Source organism: Bradysia coprophila, chromosome IV, assembly GCF_014529535.1.
Source record: "Bradysia coprophila strain Holo2 chromosome IV, BU_Bcop_v1, whole genome shotgun sequence".
NCBI lineage: Eukaryota > Metazoa > Arthropoda > Insecta > Diptera > Sciaridae > Bradysia > Bradysia coprophila.
In genome coordinates this window covers 8,549,443-8,571,979 of record NC_050738.1, presented here as the reverse complement: position 1 = coordinate 8,571,979, position 22,537 = coordinate 8,549,443, and the positions used below count along the sequence as shown (strand labels likewise).

At 36.7% G+C, this 22,537-nt stretch overlaps 5 protein-coding genes across 7 annotated transcripts; 3 read left to right on the top strand and 2 right to left on the bottom strand.

Moving 5' to 3' along the window:
* The first annotated feature begins 1,453 nt into the window (after nt 1-1,453).
* Nucleotides 1,454-9,092, top strand: LOC119066905 (transmembrane protein 258-like). 3 transcript variants are annotated; one of them, XM_037169596.1, is made up of 3 exons: nt 1,454-1,598; nt 8,545-8,664; nt 8,730-9,092. In XM_037169596.1, exons 2-3 carry the CDS (start codon nt 8,553-8,555, stop codon nt 8,855-8,857), a joined length of 240 nt encoding a protein of 79 aa, XP_037025491.1. In that variant the 5' UTR covers nt 1,454-1,598; nt 8,545-8,552; the 3' UTR covers nt 8,858-9,092. The 3 variants fall into 3 exon arrangements, with proteins under 3 accessions (XP_037025491.1, XP_037025492.1, XP_037025490.1); XM_037169597.1 differs by lacking the exon at nt 1,454-1,598 and adding an exon at nt 5,471-5,577; XM_037169595.1 differs by lacking the exon at nt 1,454-1,598 and adding an exon at nt 8,322-8,482.
* Nucleotides 7,232-8,029, bottom strand: LOC119066904 (EKC/KEOPS complex subunit bud32). Its single transcript, XM_037169594.1, has one exon. It carries the CDS (start codon nt 7,936-7,938, stop codon nt 7,258-7,260), a length of 681 nt encoding a protein of 226 aa, XP_037025489.1. The 5' UTR covers nt 7,939-8,029; the 3' UTR covers nt 7,232-7,257.
* Nucleotides 9,093-12,569: 3,477 nt separating the features above from the next.
* On the bottom strand, nt 12,570-14,019 carry LOC119066902 (GDP-fucose protein O-fucosyltransferase 1). The gene is made up of 2 exons (XM_037169592.1): nt 13,808-14,019; nt 12,570-13,746 (listed from the first exon to the last, which is right to left on the bottom strand). The coding sequence occupies exons 1-2, from the start codon at nt 13,923-13,925 to the stop codon at nt 12,671-12,673; spliced, it is 1,194 nt and encodes a 397-aa protein (XP_037025487.1). The 5' UTR covers nt 13,926-14,019; the 3' UTR covers nt 12,570-12,670.
* Nucleotides 14,020-14,284: 265 nt separating this feature from the next.
* On the top strand, nt 14,285-15,445 carry LOC119066903 (N-terminal Xaa-Pro-Lys N-methyltransferase 1-B). Its single transcript, XM_037169593.1, has 2 exons — nt 14,285-14,796; nt 14,856-15,445. The coding sequence occupies exons 1-2, from the start codon at nt 14,391-14,393 to the stop codon at nt 15,332-15,334; spliced, it is 885 nt and encodes a 294-aa protein (XP_037025488.1). The 5' UTR covers nt 14,285-14,390; the 3' UTR covers nt 15,335-15,445.
* An 839-nt stretch (nt 15,446-16,284) lies between these two features.
* LOC119066901 (golgin subfamily A member 2) lies at nt 16,285-19,680 on the top strand. The gene is made up of 4 exons (XM_037169590.1): nt 16,285-16,453; nt 16,623-18,095; nt 18,157-18,393; nt 18,456-19,680. Exons 1-4 carry the CDS (start codon nt 16,400-16,402, stop codon nt 19,494-19,496), a joined length of 2,805 nt encoding a protein of 934 aa, XP_037025485.1. The 5' UTR covers nt 16,285-16,399; the 3' UTR covers nt 19,497-19,680.
* Nucleotides 19,681-22,537: the final 2,857 nt, after the last annotated feature.

Here is a 22,537-nt window from a genome sequence, read left to right as displayed (position 1 = left end):
TACATCCTCCTTCATTCGTCTTCAGCGACATAATGGCAAAGAAAATTCATGAAAATGTATAACAATATTTGTTTGCATAATGCAAAGGGAACAGGTATATTGCATTGCATGTATTATCTGTTTCATGGATTATCTAGTACCTGAACTGATCGCATCTGGAGTATCACGTTCTTCAGGTCATAAAAAATTGTACTAAGGTCTTCATATTAAGCCAGCTCCAAAGCATTCAAAATTGATATAAAACCTTTTTTTGATTGTCACAAGCCGGCTTCTACCAAGGGGTCACCGACTTCTTTTTTTGAAAGATTTATTATAGCAACGTACTTTATGCATAAGTGGTACTCTAAATAATGTACTGAAACTTGACAGTGTGTCACACAACTGTAAACACTGTAAAAATATTTTCATGTAAAATAGAGTACTTTATGCAGCTGATCACTTCTGCTTGAAGTGCGTTGTTATTAGCGATTATTATGGGACTATTTTGGGATTATTTTGAAGTCGGCTACTCTTCGGCTTCCTCGACATGAAGCCTGAGTAAAAAATTGTTTCATACCAAAATAGGCACAGTAAATAATCCATTCTGCAGGCCATTCATAAATTACTCCCTCGCAATTTTACGCAATTTTCCACGTAAACAGGTTTGAATTTTTTTTAGTACCCTCCTCGACCCTTAGGTGCGTGCGTAACTTTACTAAATCAATGCGAGAGTAATTATTAAATCTGTTACTTCATTTGTTAAGGTTATCATTTAAGTTTGGCTTTTCGTACACTTTACAATATAATACAGACTGTGCAAATAGCCGAATATGGAGAGTATTTACACACAGTGAGAATAGTTTCTATCTTTTGTATCACTTGAGTGTTAAATTTAAACAAATAAAGTAATAGATTGAATAAGTGGAGAAGGCAAAGTTAGCACTTTTTCTTAGCATAAAACAACACTAGCTTGTTAACTTGTTAACTATGCCATATCCTTGAGCTCAATTAAAGGTTCAGTCCTAGAGATAGGAGACAAAAAGGAAAGCAGCTATAGTGTCAAGATGAAGTGTTTGTGACATCAGTGCCAAGCTGGATTTGTGAGAATTCATTCACTCCGCACAGTAGAATTTTGATATCAAATATAATCAATCAATGCATGATACACAGCAATATTGATATCAAAATTTACCGGCATCAAAACTTGTTTACCACAAATAGCGGCTTTCCTATTCAATATTTTTTTGTTCAACTTTTCTCGAGGGGAATTACTATAATTCATGTACATGTCGTTGTAATTGTTTAAAATACCAGTCGCGGATACGGAAACTTGAACAAATATTGACTATATACCAATCTGATAACTTAAGGTGCAATTGAATATTTTGTTGGATTATCTATGTATAGCACAGCTAATCACACGTTACAACGTTATGTCATTCTCAGTCACAGAACGAAAGTGCAATAGATATTCCAAACATTTTTTTTTCGTCTTCTGCTTTATCATATCAGTCGCCGAGCCGAAGCAATTGCACAGCGCTATATCAAATACATGGACGAAACTGAAATATCAAACTACATACGCGGTTAAAAAATCGATTGATCCAAGAACACAGAAGGTAAATAAAATGCTTTAACCTTCAGACAACATTCTCTGACGAGTGCAGTCTTCTGTTCGTGTACATACAAATGAATATAAGAAATATTGACGTAATGTTCGCATATATGTACATTTTCGTCATATATATAATAATATATGGTTGGTGGATATGGATATATACGTTTATGTCCTATAATGGCGATTCCTCCTTTAAAGCGTATAATGCCATAGTGCATGAAATTTTCGAAATGACGTAATGTTTGCGCAAATTTGATAATTTCTGATCTTTAAGCTTTGACGTCATGTCGTGCACATTATACACGTTGTGTTCGCGTTGCAAGTAGCGGCTTATTTTTGTTTGTTGATATGATACGTGCCTAATTTATTATCCGAAATGCAGACAGTGAAATATCATCTTTAGCGAACAGTAGCGAAAGGTGATTGGTCTCTCCATGTGGAATACGTAGAACATTATTATATGAAGTGAACTGTTTCACTTGGTCAATCCAGACCAATTGAGGCTCATTGAATTTAAATATTTTCTTGATTTTATCGAAACGTTTCAGAGCGGAAATAATTTCCTACAAATAAATACGTGTGCAAGTCATCTATAGAGACAAAGTGAAACAGTAAAATAATGAAAGAATCCTTTTAAAACACCTAGAAGTGAATTTACAAAAAAATTGTGGGGTCGTACGCTATGTTTAAGACCATCCAAAGTAGTCGTCAATTTTTTTTCTGAAGGATGCAGCAAAATAATCTGTCAGAAATAGCAAGCATAGCAACCAAAAAATGTTACGAATAAATCTGAAAGTCAACTTGTTTAATGTACCAATGAATGTTCAATAGAAAATCTTTTACTTCATTAGTTTTAACATTCGCTTTAATAAGTGAAAATTCTCTAGTCACTGCTCGTTTATCGTTTTTGTCGTTCTTATCGATAACAGATGACTTTCTGAGGTTTTTCTCGTTATTTCTCCATACTTCTCGGAGTTGTGCCTATAAGTTGTCACTACCGCAAGTTGAGTTAAATTCAAATTAATCTCTCAGAGTTCGCATATGCAACGTCTTTATTTACCTGAACAATCAAATTGGACAACTCAAAAACCACTCAGCTTTAAATAACATTCAACGCGAAGAACCTAAAAGCGAGCATGATCTCATATTTTGTTGAAGAACGATTAACTGATCCGAGTTTCTATTTTGTCATAACAATTTTTTTGTGTGTTAAAATTACCAAGGTAAAATGTTTTATATTGCTGCCACCACTACTACTATCAATGGATTTGTAATAAGTTTTCAGTCATATAAATGTTGCGAACAGTTAAGGCGTACAGACAATATTTTGCCAGAATAATATCGTGCCACACAGCACACCTTTACACTATTCATATAGTGCTATGCTTCACAACGTTCGTTTTGTATTTTTAACGTTTGTAAAGGTGGAAACATGCTCAAACTGTGTGTATACACACAGGTGATGAAATTTTATTTAAGAAACTTGATCTCCGATAACTTATGAGAAAAAAGTAAATGAATAAAATAACAATGAATTTATTCAATTTTCGTTGTCAGCCATATTGCAAACTCTTACGCCTGAAGAGTACGAAGAGGCCAAGCCGCCAGGCGACCTACTGCTACAGTTTCAATGACATGACAAATGGATTTGAGTTTTAAATATTCTATTGTTACTGCATAACCAAATCACTGCAGCTTAAAACATGAATTTATATTTTCTCTAGTCTTCATCCAGTTGTATTATTCAAAGAATGCCTTTAGTTTCACTCGAGAGGTGGTATAATGCTGACGTTGATCAAGGTTTTAACGTTATTATCAGGTTGCGCAGTGGAAACTTGCGTTCAGTTCACTGTCCCAGTAACTTACGCAACCTGATCGTACAGGAAACCTCCGTTGGCCAGAAGAGAAGTCACAATTTTGTTTCATTATTTGAATTTTTTTGTGATGAAATAACTTCTTTCTAGCAAATATCTATGAAATATCATAACAGTGAAGTTGGTCCACATAAAAATAGACCGCTAACACTAGTCTTTTTATGACGACATGTACTAAACAAAAATCTATTACATTTAAGATTTAGTTTCCAAACAGCATTTTCCTACGAAATTTTATAGTCAATTCCTTTACTGTTAGTCTTGTTTTATGAAATGAATTCGTGTATCAACAACGTATACCAAAACAAATGTTCGACGTTCACATTTTCACGGAAAAGCGACCTCTATTCACCCCTCGAGTCAATTTCATTGTAACAATCGTTGCGATAAACTCAACATCTTCCATACTGACGCAGTTAAAATAAACATTTTCTCCGAGATAAATTTTTAAGAGGGAAAATTTAACTCAGCAATGATAAATTAACCTGCTTGTGAATTTAAAGAACTCCGTATATTTGTCGATGTGTTTCATACAATATCATAAATACGAGGAGGAGGACACATGGTTCGTGTTTATACTAAAAACCATGTTTTGTTGTTCGACAGCAGCGCTTCGGTTATGAAAGTACTTAAAGTAATTTCATTGAAATATTACGCAACATTTTGTTAATTTTATGTTCGCAAAAGAATGAATTATTTACTCAGTTGTTAAATACTCTCGCCTTTACAATATGATATTACAGGTCCGTATATAACAGTCCGTCATTACTTTGGTAGTGCACCGTCTGTGTTTTGATACTAATTCTTGAAAATGTTTACACATTTTCATTGTTCTATTACGTCAAATTATCTCGCTAATTATTATAACAACGTTACTGATTCATTACTTAAATCTATGACGAATGAACTGCAAAATAGAATTCCGTCTTCGTTGAGCTTTGTTCGTATGGATAGGTACACTAATATTGACGCATTGTTGATTCATTTCATAAAGACAAAGACGCAAATGATTGTAGGATGAAGAATGTCTGAAACTGATTTCTTTTGCAGTTTATCAATGCAAAAGCACAGTCACTTGAATGGGTGGACTGTGTCATCTGTTATCTATCGAAGATTATTGTTTTGCTTATTCTTGTCGTCAATAAGCAATAATCTTCGGATATTGAGAGCTTACATCAATTAAAATTAAAAATGTTCAAACCAATAAAGTAAAAGATCTGTAAAAATTTGGATCAAAAGAAGCTATAGATTTAAAAATCATACTGTCTAAATCGTGTCTAAATAATATCACAATCATCACAGAATATCATTCATGAGAGAAGGAAAATTCTTCAGAAAATTTTTCGTATAATTGTGCTCTACACTCAGTTTAACTCAGTTTACAGTTCCATTACGCCTGCATCTATGACGATGTGTTTTTAAAAAAAAATGTTTGAATTTATAAATACCAATTGCATTATGTTTACTATTTTAGCTGTTCGAATAACCGTTTGCTCATTAAAAAACTACAACAATGTTTTGGATCTCTTCTCTCGCCTAGCGAACAAATTCAAAGAAAAAAAAAACGATTTTTTTTACATCGAACATTCGAACAAAACCATATACATTTTAACTTTATACTCGACATATAAAATGGAAAAGATCTTCTCTGTATATAAATATAAAATGAAACACATTCACCTCTCCATACACAAATGAAATCTTAGCAATAATTGTAATTTTGCGTAAGCCAAATGTTTACATAGCAAGCATCGTAGTTATAAAAGCAAATAACTTTACTCTGAAAATCTAAATTTATGTTATAAGCTGAACAGAGTGTTCTCTCTCTATGCCTCTATACTTTTACAAAAAAAAATATTTTAAAAAAATCCAAACCAAACCAAAGGCATATTTAGCAAATTTTATTGAACTCCAGCACTTCGTGCTATATTCGTGGAAATCATTTGCTTTTCAATGTTGGCTGATTTTTTTATTCCTCATTTTATTTTTTTCATTTCAATGTAAAATTATTCACGTTTTTCAGTTTGTTTTAGTTGTTCGTATACACCTTACCGTGTACACTGAATTGGCTATAAATGTGAATATACGTTGGACATGTGAGCGAAGGTATGTGTATTGCACACAGGTATATAATAATAATATGCTTTATCGACGTGTACATGTAATTGTCTTTGGAGGCAATAAAAAGTGGCATATTCATTTTATAACCTGTAAGATAGAACCGTTTTGGATCTTGACCTCTCGTTAATAGATCTATAACAGTGTTTACGAATAATGCGCTCGAAAATTCATCAGAAAAAAAGGGTTACGTCATGACAAAGCTTTAGCAATGTAAGAATATAATCGAAAAAATAACAGAAAAGAGGATGAAATCTCATCGAAACCATTAACTCCTATTCATAATGAATCAGGGGTCAATTAGAATAGGGATTTTTTCATTTTATTGGTTTTCTTTTAATTGTTCCAGAGGTCAGTTAGAGCGGAGGTGTTTTACTCTATTGATTTTCTCTGTTATTCGTCAGACTCAGGTAGTTTCGTTAGGGAAAAACTTTTGTTCAACCTATTTTCAATGAACTAAAACCGGGAGTTTTAATTGATTCGAAACCGATTTTTATAACTAAAATATTAAATTTCGTTGACAAAGATTAATTAAATATTTAATGAAATGTTCTGCTATCATGCAATGACTCGATTGGGGAAAATACAACCATAATGTGATGTAATTACAGAGGACAAAAAATGTCTTATCAGTATATCAGACACAGGTAGGTGATAAGTTATCAGGAAATAAGATGACTAGCGTCATAAACGTACAACATTTTGTAATTCAAGTTTTTTTCTTCGAATTTTGTTTATTGCGCCACTGTAGACAATTACTATTTTCGAGATACCGTCGGTATCATACCGAACAATATCAACCAGGAAATACCCACTAAAAGTGCAGTGCTTCGGAAATATTATTTCTGTCGACAGCAGCGACAATAATTAGTGATTATAACTCAGGCTAATAAGGCTTTTAATTATGTTAAGACTGATGAAGTAGCTAATAATGATTCCGATTTAGAAACCATTTTTCCAATGCTACACAATTTTCAATTGCTTTCTATGAAATTTTACACTTATTTCTGAAAGCTGGACAAGTACAGAGAGCACTGGTTAACCCTCTATGATTCGGATATTGTTTGATTTTTAACCTTTAGATTTTTAACGTATCAATATCACGGTAAATAATAAACAAAGTTGTCGATTAAATCTAATGCTTTTCTTAATAAGACGATTTTCTGCTGTTGAAACAAAATGAAAATCTTTTACTTCACTAAAGTATGTATATAAAGAGAGCGCTATCCATACGCATCGCTTTTTTGTCATTGTCGATAACAGATGACAGACAAACTCACATAGATAGTCGTAAAAGACCTTTGCCACAGCATTTAGGGGTAGTCAGTTAAACGAGGTTTTTTATGATACCATTGAGAATCAGACAGTGAGATAAAAGAATTCTGTGTTTTTTCAACATTTTGTCTCTCCTTACTATGACCGAATAAGGTAGGGAGAAGAGGGCCGACAGTTACAGTATTACGTCACACAATTGTCTGAATAGCCGTTCAGCGAGGAGTAACGAGAAATTTCTAGCTCTTTACGTAGTTTATTGCCGGCACCTCAGCTTTACTCGAAACTTAGACCCACTGCTTATTTCCGTCGATAGTTCAGATAAACGATAAGGGATCGAAGAGAGTAACTGAATAGAAAAAAGCAACAAAAATTCCTTGGAAAACTTTTAATAAATCATCCGACCATCGTTCTCTTTCTGCCTCTAGCTCTAACATCTTCGAACTTTGTTACAACATCAGCCGCCCCTTTTTCATTATGCAATTTGTACGAACTTAAAATAATTTCGAAAAGGTTCGGTACAGAGCTGTGTGTACTCAACAAGGCTCGCTCCAGCACATACAAATCGACTCCTTTATCTTCCGTGCTATGACCGTAATGTGCCAAACCAAAGTCAATAAATACCATGTCGTAGTCATGGAAGTCTTCACCTTTCGGATTCAGTAGTATGTTGGATGTGGTCAGGTCGCCGTGAATGATATTGTTCCCGTGCATCTCACCCACTATACGTCCAATCGTTTCTCCAAGTCGCTTTAAGTATCCTTCGCTGTCGGCATCCAGGTCGTTGATATACTTTTTGGCCGTAATGGCTCGCTCGAAATACTCCATATAAATCTTGCGATCGTTCAAATTCATGTGATAGACTTTCGGCACCAAGATCCCGGCCGCTTGACACCGTGATATCGATTTCGATTCAGCTTTCATCCGTTCGTTGGACAATTGTTTGTCGATTTCGGGAAGTCGATAGGTTTTCTTGAATCTTTCCTTTACCAAACATTTTTGCGAGTTAAACTCACTTATGTACAGCTTGGCCTCGGCACCTTGTTTCAGAAGTAAGGTCTCTGGTTCGTTATTCATTTTTTTTAATATGAAAAATTAAAATAATTTGTTGTTATGACACAGAATCGCTATTTTTGACACTCGTTTGGTTTGGAGAACAACGTTTCATGAAATTCAGTGTTGTCGACAAGAACACGCTATACTCGAGCCACTCCAGCACATCACACGAATTTATTCGAATACGAGTATTTGAACTTAACTTAGTGAAGAGAACTTGTAGATGTAGACTACACGGAAAGACCAGAATTTAAAATTCCTTGTAATTCCTTAGGTGGACGCTATGCCGCCAAGACAAAATTAATTTCAATGAAATTTTCCTTTTCGTAGTAAAAATGATTTTCCTTTCGCTCTGTCAATTTTGATGAAACGACTAACAACACTGTTCGAATGAGTTCGTTCAATTTCTGTGAACTCTACGTCAGACTCTTCACCGCTTTCCATCCACCCACGATACCGCTATCGTGGACTGAGAATTGTAAATCAGTAAATAGAATCAAAATATAAACGAGTTCCACCTTCAATTAAGGATCTGATTACCCTCCAGTATAGAAATCCATAAAAGGTTTTGAATTTAAATTACGAAAATTGAATGAAATTCGAAAATAATTTTCCTTACAAATTCAGTGCTCATAATGGAAGCTACACGGTACATGTCACCAATTAATCCAACAGTATTTCCGTACTTAACCACCGTTCTGCTGGCGATTGGAACATTTTTCACCGCCTGGTTCTTTGTGTTTGAAGGTGAGACGCACTTAGAATGCCCTGAAAGGATAAATTTCAATTTTAAATATTTTCTTTACCATAAGTTTCAAGACCGAAAAAGGGCGGAAAGGAGTCGGTGATCTTCAAGGAGTTACTACTCAGCTTATTTGCAGCCTTATTTTTAGGATTCGGTGTTCTGTTCCTGTTACTCTCTATTGGTATTTATGTTTAAAAACGTTTAGATCAATTGTTGCACCGTTCATTGAACGAATTGTGTGAGATTTTTTTGTTTCACGTTTTTTTTGTATTCCACTGCAGTAATCTCTGCTCAAAAATCATTTTCCAGAATCTTATTTATTTTAAGAATAATTTAGTAAAGAAAGAATTGAATTAAATCAATCACCACTCTTTATCGAACAAAATGTGAATCTACAGCCCTTCTCGAATAAAATTGAATTTTACTAAAATTCAAGTTATTTATTATTCGTTAAAATTAATCCTAAATTTGTACCTGTACATGACACAAATTCCACCCATGGAGTGGCTTCTATTCTTAACAAAAATTACCCTACTCTATTTATCCAGAACCATGGAAACTGGCCTGATTCAGGAGAATCAGGGGAAAACATTAACTATCGTTTTTTATTCTCATTCGAAAGAAGATAATAAACCTCGTCCAATGATTGGGTTGACGGCAATGTACCGAGCACAGAAGCTGAATTTCCACGTTGAATGTCTATGGATAGTCTCTGCCGAAGGAAAAGCGTAGCTCTCTTCTCGTTAGTGACATTTGAGATTCTCTTGCCTAATTCGGAAACAAATTGCTTTGCATGAGGACCCCATGGACCAAGCGTTTCAAAACCTAAAGGAACAAAGAGATATTGGCCAATTAGAGAATTATATAGTGTGATCTTTTTATCCTCTGCCGTTTTTGCCACCCAACCAACATGTCTTGAACTGTTCATCAAATACGATTTTGCAACTGTGTCTCGGCAAGTTGCGTCCCATAGCAAACATTTTCCAGCAGACCATGGTATCAAGGTGAGTCCATCGGGATGTTTTCCATCTTCACGCGCGACTCCAGGTGGTTCCAAAATTGCTGGAACTCCTGCAGAAACTATACCTCTTCTAAGTGTTTCATTTAAAGTTTTATGTCTCGGATGTCGGCCTGATGCTTTTATACAGCTCAACCCATGATAGCCATAAGAATCAACTTCTTTGCCGCAGATACATTTATGGGGGTGACAAATTTTTGCTCCAATTCGTAAAGCAACTGAAATTCTTAATGTGTCGTTATCGAGGCATAGACCAAGAGATGTTGAAGGTAAAGCGCTCAACCACAGTCCAGATTCTTCTTGAGATGATGCTAGTAAACGGGCTTTCTGACAGGCATCATTTTCAAAAGAAAGTAGCAGGTTGGCAAATTTCCTTTCCATAATTGGAATAGACCAAGATTTCTGAATGCTCGATTTTTCAGATGGTATTTCAGCAGCTGATTCAGTTTTCCAAAACTCAATTGCAGAATCAAAGAGTTCATCGTTCGATGGCGTTATTTGAATTCGCAAATGTTCCGTCGCATTCATCGAAGATATAAATGCTGATGAAGCTATATCCGCCGTTGATATTAGTCCAAGACCACCTTTCTTGATCGGTAGTGAACATTGCATCCATGTTCGCTCATCAAAACTGACATTTGTTATAATTTCGGCTGAAAATTTAATCATGCTGTCAAACATATCCAAATTTTCTTTGAAAAGCCAACATGGCGTAGATCTTAAAAGATGCATCATTCTTGGAATAGCAAGACAGTTCTTTAAAAGGAATAACGCTTGGTGCGAGTTTAAGCCTTTCAGTCTAGAAATTAGAAGAGAAATCTTTTTTAATTTTTCATTGATCGCTAATGGTATACCAACTAAGTGTAATGGAGCACCCAACAGAGAAAAATTATCTGTCGATGGTATACTTATTCCAGGGATCACTTCATTCAGTTTTTGTATCTCGAAGTCAGTAAGCGGTTTAATGCGCAGGACTTCGCATTTTGTTGGATTCAACTTCAAACCAACACTTTCACTTAAGGAAATAATTGTCTTCAAGTCCTCAACCAACAAATCGATATGTCCACCAATGCTTCCATCATCCAAATACCACTGGTTCAGCTTAGACTGTATACTCTCAATGATCGGTTGAATAACAAGGCAAAATAAAAGCGGACCTAATGGATCGCCCTGCTGTACTCCTTCTTCAGAAAGAATAATATCACTTCTATAACATAAATAACTCTTTGTGTTATAACATTGCGATACAAAACGATACATTGAAGGAAACTTCTCTTTTACAATCCGTATCATCTTCTTCCGAATCACCGAATTGAAAGCGTTAGAGTAATCCAATTTAACTAGAATTGAATCTTCCTCGCCTGGTGATGAAAGAAAATTCCTGACTGCATGTACTATTGCCTCCGCACCTCCAGGTACAGCAAAACCCATTTGCCGAGGAGTAAGATATTCGGCTGCTTCATCTCTAATACGGTTGCATGACACTTTAGCTGACAACCTTCTAATCGTATTACCAACAGCGATCGGTCGGATGCCTCCATCTTTCTTCAATAATGCTGTTAAATTTGCACCGAATAAAATGTTACGAACTTTAGAAGGAACTTCACCGAAAAGGATAATGTCTGCTAGATGGCACAATGCATCAGTCAATTGGTCTGCCAAATGACCATTATTTTGTGACACTAGGTCTTTTAGATGTTGCGGACGTAGGCCATCAATACCTCCAGCTGATCCATTGTCAAAAGATCGGATTCCTTCAATAATTTCTGCTCTACTTACTGGAGTCGCTTCACACGTTATACAATCCTCATCTTCTTCATCGTCTAAGCTATTATTATCAGAACGTTTAGGATGTTTTTTTATTAGAGCTTCTAGAGTTGCAACGCTGTACGGTGCAATCACTTCCTCGGAAGACAAAACTCTTACAGAACCTTTAATATCACCGTCCGATAGCTTGTTCATCGCAGTCTTTATTATTTGATCCCTGGACTGACAATGTTTCTTCATTGTAAACTTACTGGTAACAGAAAGATTCGGATGCAATATATTATTTCTAATAGTCGTCGCCAACGAACATTTCCGTTTCTCATCTTTAGGTGGCAACTGAAGAGCATTAAAAGAAAAAATTAATAATTTCTCCCATGAATTATCAGAATTATCTCGAGTGCATTCTAGGATCGTCTTCGTTAACTCCTCGCATACTAATTTCCGAGCGCCTTTAGGTATACGATTCATAATTCTTTTACTACCGCGCAGAGAAACCAGTTTTTGAATTAAATCTTCCCCAGATGCTGAGTTTGTAGACTGTGCAGTGTCTGACGATGACAACTTTCTCTTGTTGCAAGTGTACAAATGAACATTCAGACCGCGAACATTCTTTCCAATAAAACCGCAATTCTTACATGACGGTTTCTGTGATCGCTCCTCACATGCCTGTGAAAGATGATCTTCGTCAACATTTTCAATTAATTTCAAAAACTCGCTAAGGTCTCTCGGAGCAGAATCGGTTTTAGTTTTTTCTTACTAAAATATAAGTGATGTGCGTTCTAATTTATAATAAATCTGAAGATCAATCGTCTTGAACGGCGGGCGTATCACCACTTAACGATTTAACCTGCTATAAATACTTCATTTGTTTAAAGTTTCGCGTAATGTTCGGACATCAAATCTTGTACTTCAAACGTTTTACTGTACGTTTTGCTATAATGATAGAGCCCTAGCTAGAGACCTTCACTCATTGTTTAAGTCGTTGTCAAGAACAATGGCTTAGTCGGTTAGAAAGTACTTTCATCTACCTACAAGATTTGACGAATATGCTACTTCATTTGTTTACAGTGTTGTGGTTATCGTTAAGAGATCAGGAAAAAGGTTCAATAAAAACGCAAAATATTCGGATTCGGAACAGTTTATTCATCCGTAAAAATAAATACTTAAACTAAGCTTAAGTCGTGGCGCGCTTTAAAAAGAAAATTCAACAAAATGAGTCGGAGTTACAGTTCTTCGTGTTGTCGCTTCTTGGTACTCTTTTCCGTTGGAAACGCCCAGAATGAAGACGGAAATCCCTTAGCATCACGTTCCCTCTTCACAAACGCCGAAAACGATGAAATGCAATTACCTATAAAATGGTTGGCCATGCCCAGAATGGCCAAATCAACGTGCGGATTCGATTCGTCTAATTTGAATGCTGAAATTTGCATTCGCAGCAATCCTTCGTTCAAATCGTAAATCAAGTGGTTGCTGTCCGAGGCCACGAATATCGATTTGATTTCGTTCTGTTTGTACATTTCTTTGATCGTCTTGAACGTGCGTTTCAGTTGCCTGATTATGATGTCCTTGGTTTGCATACACATATTCGCTGTTGCATTTCCCTTTTCGTTACGATAGCCCAGACATTGGGCGGCTGAGAAAAGATTTGGACTGTCTTTGATGTGTTCACAGGCGCGGATCCAATCGATGCCATTTCTCAGATGGATGCCAATAAACGATCCTTTTGGTAAACTATTTTTGATAAAATGTTTTGCCTGCTGCTGGATGTGATCTGACCACACGAGATACTTTTGTAATGCACGATTTTCGTCTTGAACTGGAAAACTAGCTGGCGCTCCAGTAAATGCAATAACTGGCCAATCCTTCGGCGGATATTTTTCGTTCCATTTCTCAGCCATTCGGCCATGATGAACATCATAGTTCAGCGGTCCAAAGAACTCTGAATCGACGAAGTCAACATCGAATGTATCCCAGAACGGTCCAAAGGGATTACCCTCTTTGGCATTACAGCTTTGTTCTGTGTTACCATTCAAGCTCTTACGTTCCATATAACAAAAAGCAATCCTTTTCTCTGGCGGCCAAATAACCGGAGACAATTTCTCCATGAAAGTCTGCATCGGCATCACTCTGTGGAATCTTTGTATCGCATCAACGTTGAAATATGTATCAAATGGTACTTGTCGAGATCGTAACTCTCCTTGTCTATATTCGACCCATGGCGGTAAAACCAACGTTCGATTAAGGCTTTTGGCGAACCCTAATGCTCCCAAAAAGTGGTCGGCTTGGTTCCCGAAACGTCCTACAGTTTATGGAATTGTCACGAATGCGATATCAAAGATCAGAATCAATAACTAACTTACCCATGCATGGACAATACATTAAATATCCATTTTCGTCGATATTTTCAGGTACGTTTCCTTGCACTGCATGGATCAGTACAAGTAGTGTGAGAACGCTGCAACCAAGTTTCCAAGGCATGTTTTTAATTACCGAATATTCAGGACGAGTGTTTACCGGCTCTGTTGTTTTGACAACAAATTCTGTTGATTTTAGCGAAATTACAGGTAGGGTTGTGCTGACACTCGCCAAGATAAAGAAATACATTGAGCGCATTCACTTTCGATGTACCTATGCCGAAAATTCGTACCTGTGATATTGACTAATAATCGTCATAACATCCAGTTCCATACTATTATGAAGCTGTCGGTATCATTTTAAAGCGAGGACATTATAAGGATACTTAACAGACAGCTTAATTTCACATTTATTTAAATGGCGCAATTGAGTTCATCTGCCATTTTCGCAATCGAAATTCGCCAAGTGTTGTACAACCCTGACCTGACACATTGTTTGTGTTGTCATAGTTTTCATGTTTTTCACCAGAGAAAACGCGCACGTTAAGATAGTCTAATTTTAGATAATTAAATTAAAAAGCTGTACGTGATGAATGTAGCTGTGGAGATGGAAAACAAAACCACAGTCACACAGTTCCCATCTGAGGAAATAATTGTCGATATTCAAAATATAGTTTTGCTACAGGAAAGTAAGGTTACCGAAGAAACCATTGGAAGCCAGGACGACAGTGCCATTGCTACCGAAGATGCCGAAAGTGCAGAAAGTTCTACTGAAGACGAAAATGAGAATAAGTTAAATCTTGTCCAACGATCGGAAACGTTCTACAAAGATGCTCGAACATATTGGAAGGCAATACCAGCCACAATTGATGGAATGCTGGGAGGATATTCAAACATAAACGTCACAGATGTTCGAGGATCACAAGATTTTCTGAAGGACGTATTCAAGATGAAACCATCACCGAACAAAAACGTTGCCCTAGATTGTGGAGCTGGTAAGTTTGGATTCGTCCGCTTTTTGCTCATTTTGCTCATCGAGTACTAAACATTTTAGGAATCGGCCGAGTCACAAAGCATTTACTGATTCCAATATTTAACACTGTGGACATCGTCGAGCAAGACGAACAGTTCGCTAACTCGGTTCGGGGATATGTCGGAAATACCACCAAATTGGGAACGATCTACAATCAAGGGCTACAGGAATTCCAACCGAAATCGATGCGTTACGATGTAATTTGGAGTCAATGGGTGCTGGGACATTTGACCAACGACGATTTTGTAAAATTCTTCGAACGGTGCAGCCAAGCTTTGAACAAAAATGGCATCATCGTTGTCAAAGAGAACATAACATCAACCGATATGGTGGTCATTGATGAAGTGGACTCATCTGTGACCAGACCGTTGCAAATGGTCAAAGCGCTGTTAGCTCAAAGCGGTCTGAGAATTGTGAAAATGGTACGGCAGAGCAATTTCCCGGCGGCAATATTTCCGGTTTATATGTTTGCGATGAAACCGGTTAAACGAAGTCATTAGTGATGAATAGATAAGTGTAACATCCCCTAACTAACATTAAATTAGTTTATTTTTCTGCGCTGTTATGAATGCTTGTTCGAAACAAGAAATAAAAATTTTATTAATCGGAAATTTTATTGAATTTTCCACATTCTTCCAAGATATGATTGAGATTGAGATTCTCAAGGCGGATCTGTTATCGAGAACGGAGATACAAATAAGCGATGAACTCTAGGTTCATTCGAACTCATATCAGCAAAATGAGTAATAGAACGTCATACAGATTTTACTCACTACACCCCCAGAAAATGAGTCGTAATGCATTGGCAGGAGCGCTAAATTTCATTTCCAAGAACTTGGTAAGCTTACGTAAGCCTATGTAGAAACCATTCCCACAGCAACAGATTCTTCGCAAGTTACAACCAATCGGTAGTCATCACTGCCCATGACAACAATTGTACAATTGTTATTAACGTCTTACAGAAGGCAAGCGAGGCAAGCATATAACCAGTATTATTATCGGGTCTATTACTTCCATCGATCAAAGTATTTTAAATCGATTGATTTCAAATCTTGTACTTCAATTTTTTTAAACATGCATTTTACTGTATGGTCCGTAATATTACCCAGAGCTTGTCGTTATTTTTGTCGTCGTTATCGATAACATATGAATAGCCGTATGTGACAGATTAAACCTCGAGCGTATTAAAGACCTCGGCAGTTACAAGTCTCTAATTTTCGATTAGCAGAACTACTCTAATGGATATTCGAGAGTTACGAATCCACATATTGATTACCTGGGCACGCTGCTTAAGATTTTTTAGTTTTCTCAAGACCGCGCGGAAGTTGTTTTTGTACAAATCAAAAATGGAAAGAGACCACTTCTGTCTTCAAATTTTCGCGGTTTTTTCATCGAGGTGATTGTCGAAGATCTATCAACTTTCGAAATTAAAGATGCAGAATTTTGATGACATTTCAATTTCGATACAGCGTAACTCAGTCAAAACATTTAGATAATAAAACCATGAAAAAAACACAAACTTTTTAACATCCCAAAAAATTGAGTAACAGAACTGACACGGTATCATGTCTGAAATTAAATTAAGTAAATCGGAGAAGATCGCAGCCGCAAAGAAGAAGGTATGTGGTGAACCAACATTGAAACGAAATTATTTGAAAAAACAAAATTTCTCAAAACGAAGAGCACAAATTTTGGTGACACGTCAGTCGAATTTTAAAATTTTGTTATGCGAACATTCGTTTACCAATAGACGATGATGTTGAATTCGTTTTCTTCCCCTTTTTACAGTTGAAAGAGTTTCAAACCAGACAAAAGCCTGATCCGGCTCAAAATGTCTACACCGAAATACCATCAGCGGAAACACCTCGGGATACACCCCAAAACGGTTTGACCAGTTCGTTCACAAGCACTGCATATCCAGATCAAGGGACCATTCCACAACAAAACTATGATTCTGCTTTTGGAACGGATACTGGCCACACGAACTTCTCAGCCTATTTCAATAGTCCCGTCAATTCCGACGCTCAACAAAATCTCTTCCAAGGTTTTGGTGAACAGTTGCAACAACAACAACAAGAACAACAACAAATCGACACCTATAGTCGACCTCGATCTAACGAGATGAATGAATTTACAGGAATACAACAACAAACAACCTTCATACCTGAGCCACACTCTCTTACAACACAGGAGACGACACAAATGTCTTCACCACAATTTATAGACCATTTTGGTGAATGTGCGACAGTACCACTTGCTGATGCAACGAATCAATTATCCGACGAACTTCAAGCAACAACATCGAAATTGAGTGCTGCATTAGATAAGAATAATGAACTTGCTGGTCAACTAACCGAACAGAGTGGATTGATAGACCGATTGCAATTGGAGCTTCATAAAGTGAAACTAGAAAATTCGGTCAAAACGAATCTAGACGCAGAATCGCTGAAAGGACAATTAGATGCACACGCACAAACGATCGGCATTTTGGTCGGTGAGAAGGCTGAACTAACAGCAGCATTAACCAAATATCAAGGTCTTGCGCATAGTAACGCTTCGGAAGTGGAAGAACTTCAAGGCAGGCTGAACGCATCGCGGCATCGTGTGTCAGTGCTGGAAAGGGACATCGGAAACATGAAAAGCTCGCATGAAAAGTACGACACTACGCAACAGAAACTCTGTGACGAACTGGAACAGTGCCAAGAAGAAATTAAGAAATTTAAGAAAATTGTTTCCGATTCAGAAGAAGAAATAGCGGAACTGAAACGAAGTTCGACGTTGAAGGCCGAAAAGATCGGTTCTCTCGAGCAAGAGTTGAAGAAAAGGAGTTCCGAACTGGAGTTGAGCAAATTGCGTGTGGAACAGCTATCTATTGGCGATGGGGTTCAGTCTGAGGGCCAACTGGAAAATTTAAGTGCAGAAAAATTGTTCTACGAGCAGAAAACACATGAATTGGAGGGAGTGGTACAACAATTAAATGCTGAACGGGAACAGTCCGGACAACAATATCAGAATTACGTACAACAGTTGAACCAGGAAATTGCCAAACTAGCTCAACAGTTGCAGGAATATGTTGCTGACAATGAACGTCTATCGAAAAGGGAACAAGCTTTGGTTAAACATGTCGGTGAATTGGAACGACAAATACAACAGCAATTTAACAAGCAAAAGAGGAATGCTGAAATGTCAGTGTCCACCGAAGAGATTGAAGCGCTGAAGTCAAGATGCGGTGCATTGGAAGAGGAGAAAGCAAAATCGGAAGTGAGTCTTATGTGGTAGTTTTAGAGTGCTTCGTACTTAAAGTAAATTAAATTTTTTTCAGGCTCAACAGCAATCGCATTTGGAACAAATTTCTTCGCTTCAACTCCAGCTTCAAGAGAAAATCACTTTATTGTCTGACACAGAAACGACGATGGAACGGATTCAAAGCGAACGACCGGATTCAAAGAATTTAATTGCTTCGATCGAAAGTGACAAAGTGGCCGCTTCGCGTGCCATGTCACAAAACCAAGATCTGAAGCAACAACTAGATGAAATGCAGAGAGCATTCGTGCAAGTGGTAAAAGAATTTTTGTTTAGTTCGCATCGAAATTGCTCATCCAACGCTAACCATCCTTTCAGAGTAACGATAAATTGGAGCTAACAGATCGTCTGCAAAGCGAACAGCATTTGGGTCGCGAAATACGCTTGCGTTTCGATGGCATGGACAGTGAACTGAGTTCTCTGAAAGAGAAGCTGCATTTCAAGGATGAAGAGATGATCCGTTTGAGTCACGAAAATGTCGATTTGAATAAACAAATTCTGCAACTGACACAAGAATTGGACAGACTCAGACATTTTGAAGCCAAAAATGCATCGAGCAACGTTCTACAACAGCAGTTGATTATTGCCAACGAGAAAATAAAGAAACTCCGCTCCCGAGTCCAAGAATTTGAAGAAAAGGAAAAACTTGACGGAGTAGCGAAAACTGAAACTGCTGCCGATGGGACTGTAGAGAACCCAGAAACTGATTCAGAGAATCGTGAAACGACTGTTCAAGCTGAGGAAAGAGACGCTGATAGCCCGGAAACAGATTCTGTCGGATCGACGATTAATATTGCGACTGAAGAGGCCATGGAAAAACTACAAGAACGCTTCACCCGTACAATGACAGAGGTGGCCAATTTGACCGAAGAAAAACATCGTCTCGAGCATCTGGTAATGCAGTTACAAGGAGAAACGGAGACCATCGGAGAATATATCACCTTGTACCAACAACAAAGACGCTTGTTGAAACAGCGTGAAGTGGAAAAAGACGTCCAAGTGCAGCAGATCATTTGTGACAAGGAGATAATGAAAGATAAACTAAGTCAATTGAATCGACTGGTTGAACAACTATTGCAACAGAATGGTGTCCAACAGACGGACAAAATTTTCGTGGAAAATTTCGGCGACAATAACAATTCCAGTGAACTACAGCCGCAAACAAATGGCCTTGACGACACGGAAGTAAATGAAAATGTTTCGAAAGTCGACGATACCAAACAGAGCGCTGACACAGCATCCAAAATTTTAAATTTATTATCAGAAATTCAAGATAACAACCGAAATCCAAATTTCATGAAGTCGGTTAGTGATGTTCACCATTGTGCTTGCTGCTACGGAAAGTTAGAAGTGGTTTAAATTACGATAGACAATAGACAATTTATTCAATTTTATGTTTTTGGTGCTTTATTCATTGCCGTTAGGATAATGGGAGTATGATTTGTGTATCGTTGCATCTTTTGCTGGTGGAACTATGTATGGACAGTAGATTTTATAACAAGTCATGCACACAAGAAAATAATATATTATTCTAACATTAAAACGATGCGCTGTTGTTATTCACATATTTTAAATGGAACGAAAAGGAGAATGGCAAGTGGGTAGAATTTTAAGAAAATGTATATTCGTTTCTGTCCCTTCGATTATACCTGATGGTATAAGTAGATGCTTTTACCTTTCACCGATTTCTATAAGACGCGTGTAGCGGCCGGGATGACGCTTCAACATCGACATTCCCCAAATGACAATGATAACCAAAAGAAAATTTTTGAAATTTGTAACGTTTTGTAAGGTCACAATCATCAACGTCATTACCAGCAGAAATGAACAATCCCTGACAAATTCCTCACTTTAAAATTTCGAAAGTAACAAGCATATCACCAACATATTGTCGAATGATTAGATGCAAAATCTTTTACTTCATTTTTTTAATGGCAATCTCATTTTTGTTGCTTACTTGAAATTTCGTGTAAACTCTCTTTTTAACTAAAAGTCTGAGTCTAGCGATCCAAAATTAGTCCAACTAACCAATTTCTTTTGAAAGTCATTACCGGTAACCAATGACATCATGTCCGGAGCGATAGTGGAGGACTTGACGCAGTCTAACCCCCAAAAAAAGAACGAAGAAAATTTTTTGAGACGCGTCAACTATGTATAGCCGAAAACTTGAGTTTCTATCATTTGGTCTATATCACCACAAAACCTATTTTATCATATTCTTCAAATATGAGCAAAACGAGCTATCACTCGACTATGTAGGCTTAAAATTACCGGAGATACGTTGTTTTGAAGTTGGTAATTTTTCATAGAAAATGCACCAAAATGACTTTTTCCAAACAATCAAAATCCTTCAACTTACGCTGTATGTTTCTATCTATCTATCTATCGATGGGCTATCTCGGAAAGTAGTCAGCCAATCTCTGTGAAATTTTGCAGGAGGCTCAGGTTGGACATAAAAATGAAAATGTGGTACGCCATTACCCTAGGAAAATTTTTGTTTTATTGGCCTCGACGTGGCTTCTGAGTGTGGTTTTTGAAGGTCGGGAACGCGTTCTCGGCTGTATCTCAGCTGTATTGAAACCTACAGGAACGTGTGACCCACACAAATCTAACATAAAAATTAAAAAATTAGATTTTTCTGGTAAAATTTTTGTTGTTTTAAGGTAAATATTCTTTTGGTAAAAATTGTTTGGCAGATGATGAGGAAAACTAAGCCAGCTCGTTTGAACTAATTGGGTGTAAAATTTAATTTTTGCGTAACGAAGCTGAAAGCGTCAACTCTAGCGATATCATTCATTTTAGAAATTGTATTTCAAAGACTGCGTCACACTTTTTTCGTAGAGATTTTTGTTGGGATAGTACTATAACGTATTTGCCAATACCCTCTCTAGCAAACAAACTCCGTTTTGACACTGTCAAAATATCACCTTATTCCTTTGTTTAATAACTTTTGATTTTGTTGTGACTAACCGTAAGATCCTACTTAACAATTAGTTATAGAAGGGTTACAAAAAACACCGTTTTTTGATCTTACAAATTTGGTTTATTAGCATCGGATGCATTTCGGCATATTTGCCATCATCAGCTCGTATGTAACTAACTAAAATTCTTAGACGTATACACTGTTGACCAATTTCTAATTTTACAAGTAAAATGCAAAGGCCACGTTGCATTTTTACCACCTTAATAAATGTAGTTAGGTTGCTAGAGAGGGTATTGTCTTTGCCGGTTAGTAACCCCTTTTATAATAGTCCTTGACGGCAACATTTTTTTAAAAATTTCATTGGTGGTAACCATTTTTGAAGATTCAGTGTTGGTAACCTTTTTTGGTCAGATCTTGAAACAACTATAGATCATCTTGGAGTACGTTTAAGATGCCAACCACGTTAAGATATGCCTTCAACGTAAAAGGTAAGTCTTAAACAAATGAATGAAACATTTAACGAAAATAACGGGAGGTTACGTCTGAAAGTACCATATCTTTAAGATGATCTATAAGTCGAGCAACTATACTGGATAAAATCGATGAATGTTTTGTTTTGTTCGATGTGTAGATGTAAAAAATTAAGAAGCTTCTGAAGGAACATGGTTCGCCCTTGTGGAGAGACCAATTATTCTTGTGAAACCGATTTCTTGTAATTGAGTGAGATGTTTAGCGGTAACTCTAAGCTTTATCGTCATATATTATTATGTTATTTACTGATTGCTATTTAAAACAAACATAATTGTGGTGCAGTTATATGGCGTTCCCTAGAACTAATACATGTGCATAGCAACCCTTCATTTAAGGGTAACTATAAATAATATTCTCAATAAATTCCGCCAAGCTTATGCACTTGAAACATGCAACGACATACTATTTTCAAAAGCTATTTTTAACAAAATCGATATCTTCGCCGAATAATTATTTTTTGTGAAAAATTATGAAAATATTCTACTAAAAAAACCCTTGCTCTTACTATTGTTTTAAGTATTTAGCTTGAATCGACCACTTGAATCAATAAAAATTACCACAGGAAATTACCAGGGACAATAAGTTAAATAAACAAAACTAAATTACCTTACAACGACGCGTCCCAAGCGAAAATTATAATCAAAAGTCAATCTCGTTGATTGATTTATTGGATGGATTGCATAATTTGTATTTACTTGGTGACGACGCACACATTTTCACAAACAACCGTGATTAACGTGCAATTTAGTATTATTATGATCGTGCACTATGTATCATGTTAGGGATTCATTAATGTCCGTGCCACTCAATTTTCATTTAAAGTTGATAAGCCTTAGCGAACGCAAGTATGGAAGTGGTGGCGAATTTGTTCGGAAACTTAACACTTATCTTTGTGATTGAATTGCTATTTGCTCAACAAGACTATCGAGCCATAAATTTTTTGAGC

Bases quoted from the DNA above. Each gene is read 5' to 3' on its own strand.
- LOC119066904 (XM_037169594.1), bottom strand. From the start codon at position 7,938: ATGAATAACGAACCAGAGACCTTACTTCTGAAACAAGGTGCCGAGGCC.
- LOC119066905 (XM_037169596.1), top strand. From the start codon at position 8,553: ATGGAAGCTACACGGTACATGTCACCAATTAATCCAACAGTATTTCCG. The intron at 8,665-8,729 runs GTGAGACGCACT...CTTTACCATAAG, and splicing joins CTGGTTCTTTGTGTTTGAAG to TTTCAAGACCGAAAAAGGGC.
- LOC119066902 (XM_037169592.1), bottom strand. From the start codon at position 13,925: ATGCCTTGGAAACTTGGTTGCAGCGTTCTCACACTACTTGTACTGATC. The intron at 13,747-13,807 runs GTAAGTTAGTTA...CATAAACTGTAG, and splicing joins AATGTATTGTCCATGCATGG to GACGTTTCGGGAACCAAGCC.
- LOC119066903 (XM_037169593.1), top strand. From the start codon at position 14,391: ATGAATGTAGCTGTGGAGATGGAAAACAAAACCACAGTCACACAGTTC. The intron at 14,797-14,855 runs GTAAGTTTGGAT...TAAACATTTTAG, and splicing joins TGCCCTAGATTGTGGAGCTG to GAATCGGCCGAGTCACAAAG.
- LOC119066901 (XM_037169590.1), top strand. From the start codon at position 16,400: ATGTCTGAAATTAAATTAAGTAAATCGGAGAAGATCGCAGCCGCAAAG. The intron at 18,096-18,156 runs GTGAGTCTTATG...AATTTTTTTCAG, and splicing joins AGGAGAAAGCAAAATCGGAA to GCTCAACAGCAATCGCATTT. The intron at 18,394-18,455 runs GTAAAAGAATTT...CCATCCTTTCAG, and splicing joins AGAGAGCATTCGTGCAAGTG to AGTAACGATAAATTGGAGCT.